Genomic DNA, 11,910 nt, shown 5'->3' on the forward strand with positions numbered 1-11,910 from the left:
CGTTTGTTGACCTATTAACACCACAGTTAGTTAATATGTTACTGGCAAGGCCTATGTACACATCTTATCTCTGACTAAACAATTCAAGAGTGGAGATTTCCACAAGGGATTTTCATTAAGTCCTTTATCTGGAGACATGATGGCCTTATCATGAACTGAATGACACATTTTTGAGGAGACATTATTATGTCTTCATCAAGTGGGCCTAGATATTCAGAGAAGTATGGGTCGTATGATTTTGAAGCCACTTGCAGTTCATGGCAATGCCACTGGAGGTCGGTAGAGTACAGCAAAAAGAGAGGCTGAATAGCGTAATGAATAGTGATTTTTCTTGCCGTTTATTTTCTTGAATGGAACGCATTCTCTTCAATACTTTCAGAATCCATTGATACCCTCGTGGACATTGCCAGTTTGGTTTACGCACAGAAATACAATATCTATAACTGAGGTCCTTGGTCTTGAAAAGTCAAAATTGCACCTGTGACCATCTTTAGGGATGTAGACCATCGCCCCAAATAGCTGAACTATTGCTAAGGTGTTTTTAAAGTAAAACAAAAATGGCCCCAAAACCTTTGCATGTTTGAAATAAATCACGGGTCTTCATGTTTTCGTGCGTAAAAGTTTATAGGGGGTCTTAGATAATTGGTTACATTCATCAATATAGGCCAATAGGCCACTCTCTCAGCTGGTTAGGAACATTCCATGACCTCCACTCTGTTGAAATCTTTGTCCACCTCTTGACCTTTGTCAACGTGTTATTGTACCTTTAAACTTGGCATCCTGTGGCGTTACTTATGGCGGTGAGAAACGACTCCTCGGCCGTCGGAGATGTCTCCTCCGTCTCAACGTCCATAGAAAGACTGGGAAAAGTTCTCCAATAAGTAGGCTACATGAGCGTCTGCAAGTGGGCGTGTTTCTCTGTTGATTCAACAGTCTCCGCTCTTGTGTGAAGTCGAGGGCGCGAACGCACTTTTCTGGTGAGACCGGAACGCAGAAGTCTAGCTCTGACGCGCAGTCTATCTTCAGCCCTTGCTGTCTAAAATTAATTGTGGAGAGGGCTTCGAAACATCTTTGGGACACTACCACCATGGACGCATTTCAAGTATTATCGTTATATTTGTTACTCATCTTCATTTGGAATATACCATGTTTTCAGTCAGCTGCCATCATATCGCCCTCTGTGCCAAGGAGAAACAAGGGAGCCAAGATCCTTCATGATGGACAAAGGTCAACCAAATTTCTCAAAGAGATCTTCGCATCTTCTCCTATCTTAAGCCATCACCAAGAAGACTTTAATAAGGAAGCAATTGTGCCCCACGATTACATGCTTTCCATATACAGGACGTATTCGGCTGCAGAGAGACTCGGACTAAACGCAAGTTTTTTCCGCTCCTCAAAGTCTGCAAACACCATAACAAGTTTTGTGGACAGAGGAACAGGTTGGTCTCAACTAAAATGACTTAGCTATGTAACCTACTACCGTTGCATACGACCAATTGAGAATCTTGCTACATTTGTTCTAGATTTGCACACATCGCTGCAGCCATTGTATGCATTTTTTAATCAAAAAAACTAAAACAGTAGCATAAACTATTCATTTTACAATGGCTCTCTTATTGAAGGAAATGCCAGAGTTGCAAGTTGAAATGTTGAAAAATGGTGTTCCTGTTCTGCTCTTGTGCTGTAAAGAGTGCCATAAAATAAAATAACCACATCAAAATAGAGTGTGCTGGCCTATCAGTCGATGGCGCATGTTTAGAGATGATCCAATCTAAATATGTAACAGTTTGAGTTGTAAAATTTCCTATTAATTAATGCATAAAACGATATATCACAAGCTAAAGTTCAATTATCTTGTCAGCCTCAAAGTTGTATAAGTTGCACTGGAACTTTATCACCATTTATGAGGGACGCATTACGTTGTTGTCGCATTCTGTTCGCTTTGAGCCCTTGGAACACATGTTAAAGAGCCATAGGAGTACGTCAGTTTTGTAAAATATAAAGTTATATTAGACATACATTGACCCCCAGGTAACACGACAATAAAACACTAATTGAGGCCCTATCTAAATTAAGGTAGTAAATCATTCTCTATGGGTCCCCGCGTGCACCAAACCCATCCTGTTCAAACCTTACCATGTCGTCAGACTAGACTATCTCAAAACAGGGCCAATTGAGATAATCATAGAAAAAGTAATATTTCCAAAGAACTTGTGCATTAATTTACAAATTGGTGTAGGACTATGTGAATCAGTGAACACGTCAAAGAGGAAATTGCAGTTGGCTCACATCAAGATAGGAATTATAAGTTTGTGTTACAGATCATCATGCCATCAGTGCAATCTGTATGGCCAACTCTGCAGTTAATAAACGGATGTATTAGAATGGGTTAGGGTGGGCTGCAGGTGATTAGGGACAGTTAACTCTGTAACCAAGTGATTTGGCGGATTTGATTAGACAAACAAAGGCAGATAAACACCAACAAACCGAACACATGTAAGTTTCCTTTATCTTTAGAGGAGACATACAATTAGTTAACGTCATTGCTGGCATTATTTCCTATCTGTAACATAGAGCTGATTTGGTGAAAAGCCTCACTTTCCCCCTGATTTTGATTTGATGTGTCACTGGCTCTGACCCTTCTCTGGACTCTCTGAGGGTTGCTTAGCATCAAACCGCTGATTGGAGTATTTGAACTCGTGATCTAATTGAGTGTTCATGTCATAACATATCAAACACTGTCTATTCTCTCATAATGACCCAGCTCAGCCAATGGCACATCACCAAAAACGAAGGGAAAAAATGTAAGAACACGTCCTTCGCCATGAAGTGGTTAGTATTTTACCTTGTACCTCCCTGCGCGACCACCACTTTAATTGCTGAAAATATATTTTTCTTCCGTTCTCTCAGCACAGTGGTGGTTTCTGTTAAGATTCTACCAGGCCCTCGAGTGTTGAGTTGTATTGTATAATAGGCTCCAACATAATGTTTTTTTTCACTTTAAAAAGTACGAAAAGTAATACTCAAGAGACAACGTTCGTGCGTAAATATGAATTTTGTGCTTTTTCAGCTATTACGCACAGCTCTTTTTGGAAACACTTGTAAGTGTACGGTGAACTGGACCGATAGACGACATTTTTGTATAAAACTGAAATGTTTTTTATTGCGTAGGCTTTCCCCTCTGCAGGTAAAATGAAAACAATTTATACAAAACAGATTAGGAGACGTCCCTATGTTCGTTATGGTCGCAAGGTCGGACAAGAATAAACCGAAAATTACTTTTGGCACTTGAAGAAACTCATTAAAACGCAGATGGTGCTCGCTGGCCTCGGAAGCCACAGCACTAGAAGTCTCTCTCTCTCTCTCTCTCTCTCTCTCTCTCTCTCTCTCTCTCTCTCTCTCTCTCTCTCTCTCTCGCTCCTCTCCTCTTCGCTCTCTTTATCAGCCTTTAGAAAGTTAGAAAGCCTAATACATAGACGAAAGCGTAACATCAATGTCATATGTTGTCCATAACCTCAGATAATATGACAATAGGCCTAACATAAGCGGATGACGCCTTATCGTTCATATTTTGGTCAGATTAATATGTAAATTACGCACACACTCAATTATGTCCAAATGTTTATAATTTCCAAGCAAATTAGGTGAATCAAAACGTGTCTCTTAATTTGTCGAATCATATCTCAAAATCAACAAACTGCAATGTCAAGTTCTTTAAAACAGATTCCCGCTGTAACTTAAAGTCAGCATAATCAGGCCAAGCACTTTTGAACCGGGAATGTTGTCGTTGGCAAGAGGAGATGAAATATAAGCGGGGAAGTATTTTAATGAGGAAGAGGGGAATTCAGAACTGTTAATTATTTGGTGACCTTGTATTCGATTTGTTTGAGGTCTTATAAAAAACCTTAATGCAGACCATACGTGCAAAGTTACTGAAACAAACACAAGGTTTCAATCTACTTTTACTATTAAACTCTGCAGGGTTCACAGAGGGGGGAACGTTCTGGCAACCAAATTTAAATATCTATTTCGAATAACATCATATTATTTTGAAATATGGCATCTATGTTGGAGTTATAGATTAATAGCCTACACACCGGGCGCAATTGTTTAGGCCTAGAACAGGCTACCAACAATTGCTGTTTTTATTAAATAACATGTTTTTCAGTGCATTTAATTTGATGGACAAATGGTAAGCAGTATCACATTTGATGGATATTTCAGAACACAACAGGTTTATCTGTCTTATGTAGGCCTAGTATATTCCTGTTATTATGAATGCTAAAAAAAATCGCATTTTGTTTGGGCAAATACTTTTTTCATGGTAGCCATAAAAGTAAAACAGATTCGTTTTTACTTCAGCCTATTTGAGCATTTCCCCTATTATGCATATGTAAATTATATTTGACTGATAAAAGATTACGTAAGTAATCGAAAAATCTTTAGAAAACGGTGTTTTAAAAAGCTATAATGTATTTTATGAAACCTTGGGGTTTAGGTATAAAAAACACTGCATACCGCCAGTAAACCCTTTACAGCAGAAATGTACAATATTCTAATTTATATGAGAGCACATTGCTTCGATGGGATCAAATATGTGTAGCCTAGGCCTCGTGGGTCTCGAGCAGGGAATAATGTATTAATTGTGTATTGTTCAGTTGAGTGTACAGTGGCCTATGTCGCCTTTGGTCGGTTGAGTCTGGCAGAATCCCCTCCCGTCATGTCACTAGGCACCTAGTTTCTATGCTCCACAATAATTGTTTCAGAAATTATTTTTTCCAAGCAAAGAATAATTAATAAACTTGTTTGATATAATATTCACAAATTTAACCAGGCTCTTCGTTTAGTGATGATAGGCATACATGGAAAAAGCAAAGTATTCTCAGAAGTGTGATTCATTTGGGGTGTTATTAGAAAACAATAGCCTAACCATTACCATTTAAAATTAATGATAAGATTCAATTGACAATTCAATTGAAGTTTGCTTCCGAATTTCAAATTTCTCCCCATAAGAATTAAAATACATAGGCTATATTTCGATTCTGTTCTAATAATATAAAGTGACATCAATTAAAGTACAGGGCAAAATTATAGGATTATAGGCTACTGAACGGTATTTTGCACATCGAAAATGTATAAAAGCCTAATCCAAAAGGACAAAAATATGTAATTGCCAGCTGTTGTTTTATGATCATAGGCTTAGCTTACAATATTCAGGCGACTGTCTCAACAATTATAGCTTAGTAACATGGAAATACATTTGATTCAGACAGTCGACACCTCGTCATATTAGGCCTAATGGGCAAAACTAAATAATTGATTATTATGGTAGCTGTTTTGCTAAGTTTGCATCTGTTGATTATTGATGTTAAGAATGAAGATGGTTATTATACAGTACCAAAATGCTAATGCACTCTTTCTGCTCAGAAATGATATCAAGTAGCCTATGATGTTAACCATGAGACCTTTTTATTTAATTTGATGACGTGTCAGTCGTAGTTTGTCTCAGCTCGATTTTCGAGTGGGCACTGAAAAACAAGAAAGAAGGCCAGTGGATCTGGCCTCTTTGTGAGAATGTGAACCCTCTTCCTCCCTCCCTCTCCCTCTCCTGAACACTGTACACCCTAAGTGAATCTGACTGCAATTATTTCTTTTTATCTTGCAGACGATCTCTTGCACTCTCCTTTGCGAAGACAAAAGTATCTGTTTGATGTCTCAACCCTTTCAGACAAAGAGGAGTTGGTTGGAGCTGAATTAAGGATATTTAGAAAAGTGCCCGGGGATTTGCAAACGTCCCCGACAGGTCTCTATGACATTCAATTACTCTCCTGTCGATCAGAACGGCTACTGGATTCCAGATCCCTTGATCCTCTGGATTCCCGAAAACCAGGATGGGAGGTTTTGGACGTGTGGGAAATGTTTAAAAACCGGCATCACTCTGATCAGGGGAGCCAGCTTTGTCTCCAGCTCAAGGGCACTCTTAGTAAATCAGAAATGGAAATCGATTTAAAACAGATGGGATTTGACAGAACCGGCCGAACCCAGCAAGAGAAGGCCATCTTGGTGGTTTACACCAGGTCCAAGAAAAGGGAGAACCTGTTCAACGAAATGAAAGAGAAGATCAAGTCGCGTGGATCAGGGAGCAGGTCGGAGGAGGAGAGGGGCCTGCAGTTCAAAGCCAGGCGCCGTCGGAGGACTGCATTGAACAATCGGCATGGGAAAAGACATGGCAAAAAGTCAAAATCTAGATGCAGCAAAAAGGCTCTGCACGTTAATTTTAAAGAGCTAGGGTGGGATGACTGGATCATTGCGCCATTGGATTATGAGGCGTACCACTGCGAGGGTGTGTGCGACTTCCCTTTGAGATCGCATTTAGAGCCGACAAACCATGCCATCATTCAAACTCTCATGAATTCAATGGACCCCAATAGCACACCTCCTAGCTGTTGTGTTCCCACCAAACTAAGTCCCATCAGCATTCTTTACATAGACTCGGGCAATAACGTTGTGTACAAACAGTACGAGGACATGGTGGTAGAGCAGTGTGGCTGCAGGTAGCGTCCTATTCTACTGCGACACTTTCAAGTATTTAAACCCCGTAAAATCAAAGATATGTCAGTCGGTCCAGGTCAGAATATGAAAGCTGTGGCATATCTGATGCATATAGACCCATGCGTTGGCGCGCCTAAACTTCATTCAAAAGGGATCCGCGAGAGACATTATTTGTAGTGTAGGCCTATGCAAGCGTATTTATTTTGGTCAAATTTAAACTCAGTACAATCTCACATAGCCTTAGCTGTCCAATTGTTGTGTTAAACTAATACATACTCCTAGCCTACTTTTCCATCCGTCTGATATGTTTTTCAGTGGCATAGTCTATTGTTTTGCCAGGCCCCGACATGGATAGACAGGTCGTCATAAACCATTAGTCCGCAGGAGAGGAGTGGGTATCAACATGCTAGTGATAGGCTATTATTTGTTAATGTCTGAGCAGGCTTGGAATTGTTGGTCTTCCATCAGTGGACTGCGTCCGAAATGTGCACAGTGGAATGCACCTGTTCAAACTAGGCCGCAGTCACAGGATAGCCCTTGTGCATTGTTGCAGCTCCCTTCAACAGTCTTGCAAAGAGGACTCATTTGTAGCGGGTGTTTCCAGGCTCACTGCCAGTGTCCAGCAGAAACTATCGAGCTCTTCTGATGCGTAATCGGCCCTAGCCCCCCCCCCCCCTCTCTCTCTCTGTCTCTCTCTCTCCAAAATGTGAATGTAATCTACCAAACACACAATGGGCTCTGAGGAAAAGAGATAGCGCAGGTATGCCTACAAGAGATTTCCCTGTGCGCCCTGCTTCATCGGAATGGAGTGCGCGCTCGAGTCACCACAGCCGGGGGAAACGAATGCAAGAGACGATTATAAACATGGGCTCAATGGACATAGACATTCGTATTGTGGCTGCCATTGACAGCTGACTGTATCTCGATGACTTGCTGAAGGCACAGTGAAAGGCAGTTGGACCCGGTTGCGCACAGGAGCACGTGGGGACACCAGAGGCCACGTTAAATAATCAAGACAAACATTAGCATCTTCAACGTCTGCATCTTTACGAAAGGCACTTCAACAACTGACTGCGCCAATGTCATGTAGTCAGGAAGAACGCCTTTTTCATGATAAATCGACTGACCAGAAAAGACTCGCAAACGAGATGATATTTAAATGCACATTAGCTTTGAATGCACTGCTGTTCATTATTTGAGCTGTAAATATTTGTATAGTTAAAACTTTACAAGTGCACCGAATGAAGAAATGACAAAATGCATTTCTTTGTAAATGTACATACTTTAAATGCACTCAAATCGTTATAATATCTATTCTATAATAATTTTATTAATTGTGATGTACAGAGTTTCATGATAATCATATATTTCTTACACTGATAAGAGTAATTTAAGCTGTATAAAAACATTTGAGGGTGGAAATACCATTATTGATGTCTACCTCATAATTACCTAGGTTCTGAGTTCTGAGGTGCATTCAACTGTGTTAAGTTCTTTTTAAATGATATATGAAATTATACAATTATATAGGCCTACAATATATATATATATATATATATATATATATATATATATATATATATATATATATATATATATATATTAATGGATATTATTCTACACTATTACTGTACTAATAAAGTGAAGAAAAAAACATCCAACACTCTTGTGCTTTGGATGACTCAACTCCCCCTTGAATTTCCCAGAGCTGATCCTCTGTGACAGAGAGAAAACATAGTTTTTAAGTGATTTATAACTCTGCTTGTTTCCAATGAAGTTACAGATATGAACCACACTAATCAGAGTACCTAACGTTATTGGAAGTATCATGCTTAATCAAGTGGTCTACAAGGATTTTATTTGAATAATGGAAAAAACTCACACTTCAATCAGACCTTTGTGCGTTTTTTAATGTTGACCAAAATAAGAAGTGAGAAGAATGTCTCCTTTGATCATTGGATTATATTAACTATGGAAAAATAATCATTTTCCCCCCTTGCTTTCAAAGCCTGTATATACATTGTTCTGTTGCTCAACCCTATCTATGCATATTTCATTAATATCAGTCTTATCGGATCACAATGAATCCATTATGTATTTCCAAATCTTAAACATTAAATGTGCTTGAATTACAAAACTAGCTTTTAGAAAAGCATGGTGTTTTATTTCTAGCAGGGGATACAGGACATTCTACCCATGTAGGATTATAATGTGTGGTCCTCTGTAGCTCAGCTGGTAGAGCACGGCGCTTGTAACGCCAAGGTAGTGGGTTCGAACCCCGGGACCACCCATACACAAAAATGTATGCACGCATGACTGTAAGTCGCTTTGGATAAAAGCGTCTGCTAAATGGCATATTATTATTATTATTATAATTAGTGCTGTTGGTTACAGCACCGAAGCTGTTGACTTTGTTGTTTTAGAACTCATGCAGTAGAACTCAATGGTGGTGACAATGGAGCTCAGCTTTCTTTAAAAGTTTATGCAATGTAAACAAATCATTCATCTTTATTGGTAGGAGTTGATATAGGCTATGATTGATCTAATGGTACTGTGTAGTCCATGAACTTATTGGAAGTCATAGGGCTCTCTGCTTCAAGCCACAGGATAATTTAGTGTTTTCACTAACATGTAAACAGTTCAACCTCCCCTCACAGACAATGAGTGTTATTGTTCAGTGTTTGGCCGACTCAGTGCTATGCTAAAGCTATGTTAACATGTGGTTAGGAAGTAGAAGGAAATACATTGACTGTCACTGATATGGTACTGAATGGATGAACCGCAGCTATTTCCCAATGAATTAGCCACCCCCCTGGGTCAAGTTTACTTAACACTTTAATGTTTCCCAATCTGAGGATGAAAAACATTTGAAAGCAGGGATTGCTTCCATATAGGCTATCGACCTTGGCCTGGAAACAATTAGGAAATGGCTTTGAAATGTTATACGTTGTCCAGGCTCTTGTACAGTATCATGTCACTCCCCACATGCTTGCTGGGGGAAAGAGAGGACACTAAGTGCACTCTTTAGCTGCCCCTGCAAATGACTGACACAACAACCACTCCCCTGAGCATAACCAAATGGCCATTCAAGCTATGTCTGTGTGTCAGCATTGAATAGCATCAGGATGCTATGTGGCTAATGCTAGGCCCACTAACTAACTCCCCTCAAGTGCAGTGCGTTGGTGATACCCATAGCATGGTGATACCTTACTAGCAGACGTGCAGTGCAAGTGGAAAAGAGGAAAGAGACAGGTCTGAAGGGAAAGACAGAAAGTGTGTGACAGGTTGACTGCCATTAGTCAAATGTCCTCTATGCTCTTACCTTAACTGTGAGATTGCGTACACTGCTTCTGTGAGAAATGAGGGCTTGGAATTTCAATTCCCCTTACATTTTAGGTCCTTTTCTTTTATTGGATACAGTGATGATATCTCTGGTTTGGACACTGGGTTGATGGAGGAAGTTTTGAGAATGTGTATATGCCGATGAAATGGAAGGAATGCTTTAGTTTAGTCTTCTCAATCATTCATTCTTTAGCTTTAATGGTCTCATAAAGAATAACATGTTCGTCCTCATAGTTGCATAATTGTCTTAGTCACCATTATGGTGAAGCCATTCCGAGACAGTGCTTTGTTTAACATTTCTATCTAATATATTTATTTAACCAATGTTGTATTGGCAAAAGCACAGCTCCTTTTCATCAGAATATGTGGAGAATGTTTAACACAAATAGCTTTGACACCCCACATCTGTGGACCACTGAGTTGCCTGCCTCTTCATGGTCCATAATGATGCATGATAACACAGTCAAGATCTACAATGTGCTTCTCCAAACCGTCCGGGAGTCTCTCCAAAGTCTAAAAACACAAGTTGGCTCCTATAGAGACAGACATTTCCCCATACCTAACCTCACTGTTATCAGTGATGTCCTCATAAACTGTGCAGTGAGGAGATAAATCAAACATAACATTTAGGCTGCAAGCTACTTTTCAGCGAGTATATAGGGAAATGGGCATATTGAAATATGATTCGATTTATTGTTAGGTACGAGAACTCTCGTTGTGATTTGATGAATGGCTGCGTTTGGGATGCAGGGAAAGGGAATGCTTGGACATGGCAAAGGCCTGAACTGAAACTGGTCATGAATCTATCGATGACGTCAAATTGGAATTTCTTTATCAAGGATTTTCAGTGTCTGTTTCTCCTCTTAGAGATTTTTGTTTATCTCTGGAAAGAGATCCTTCCTTATTCCCTTTTCAATTCCTTGCATCTAATAGAGCCTGGCTGTGCTGTGGCTCATTCCCCCACCTCCCCCTTCAACCCACAGGCCAGTGCAAGGTGGTTTCTTTCCCTATTATAGAACAGAAATACTCAGAACCCCAGAACGTGTGCGCTGGTTTATAGAGTGTACAAGTATATTTGAATGTGAGAGTGAACATGCATATATAATGTACAATGTGTGTGTGTGTGAGCTTATGTGTGCTAGAGGACAGAAGGACAGCATAATACACAGATGGGCAGATGAGTGTTGCAGAGTAGCGGCAGATGCCTGGACTGACCCCCATTGCCACCCTGCATTGAACCACTGGCCTCCACACAAAGGCATTGGCGGATCCAAACATTAAATATACTTGCTTGTGCCTTAATGCCAGAGGTCCCATTTTTTCCATACACCTCTTTTTTTCTGAGGCAGACAGTTGAGTGTGTTAAGCGGGGCAACCAAGAGGGAATGAGAGAGAAAAGAGGATATGAGTGAACCCTTTTCGATCTATCATGATTTTAACCTTTATATTTCTTACAACCTGCGATTGACTCACATGAGCCAGTGATGCTGTAAAGAGAGGTGGTTGCCCTTGGCAGCTGCTCACTAAGTTAAAAAATGGAAAACACAGGAGTAGCATAACAAAGGACTATGGTGTTCCCTCTAATGGGGCATCTGCTGGGCTTCTTTTTTCTCCAGCCCTGCGGAGGTTAGCCAGGACCCTCTGTGGCCCTATGGTAGCCCACCCTACCCCACCATCAGGCCATACGGCGGACACCTCCACTTCCCTGCAGATCACTTGCTAATTGTATTGCCTCACACCCTTTGAGGCCCTCTTTACTTTAGTATCTATCCTATCAGAATATTCCAAATCAAATTGGAGCATGGAGAGGTTTTTGCGGGGGGTGCTGTAAATTGGGGCGTGGGAGGGGCTTTTGGGACACTTGATCCTGGGGAAAGGTTTTAAAACAACAGCACGGACTGAAGACTCCACCAGAAACAGAATGTCGATTGGGTGAGGTTGATGGATCTATATGGGTGCACCTTTCAAGCTCTCGTTTATTTTATCAAGGAATGTCCCAGAGTGCCCTTTCACCTC

General features: G+C 40.4%; 1 protein-coding gene across 1 annotated transcript; it reads left to right on the forward strand.

Moving 5' to 3' along the window:
* The first annotated feature begins 978 nt into the window (after positions 1-978).
* Positions 979-8,079, forward strand: LOC121585879 (growth/differentiation factor 6-A). The gene is made up of 2 exons (XM_041902182.2): positions 979-1,439; positions 5,666-8,079. The coding sequence occupies exons 1-2, from the start codon at positions 1,088-1,090 to the stop codon at positions 6,556-6,558; spliced, it is 1,245 nt and encodes a 414-aa protein (XP_041758116.2). The 5' UTR covers positions 979-1,087; the 3' UTR covers positions 6,559-8,079.
* Positions 8,080-11,910: the final 3,831 nt, after the last annotated feature.

The sequence above is a fragment of the Coregonus clupeaformis genome, chromosome 17, assembly GCF_020615455.1.
Source record: "Coregonus clupeaformis isolate EN_2021a chromosome 17, ASM2061545v1, whole genome shotgun sequence".
NCBI classification, from domain to species: domain Eukaryota; kingdom Metazoa; phylum Chordata; class Actinopteri; order Salmoniformes; family Salmonidae; genus Coregonus; species Coregonus clupeaformis.

What these genes read in the sequence shown, in the direction of transcription:
- LOC121585879 (XM_041902182.2), top strand. Translation starts at nt 1,088, where the DNA reads ATGGACGCATTTCAAGTATTATCGTTATATTTGTTACTCATCTTCATT. An exon ending in TTTTGTGGACAGAGGAACAG is followed by an intron (nt 1,440 to 5,665) that starts GTTGGTCTCAAC and finishes TTTATCTTGCAG; the next exon opens with ACGATCTCTTGCACTCTCCT.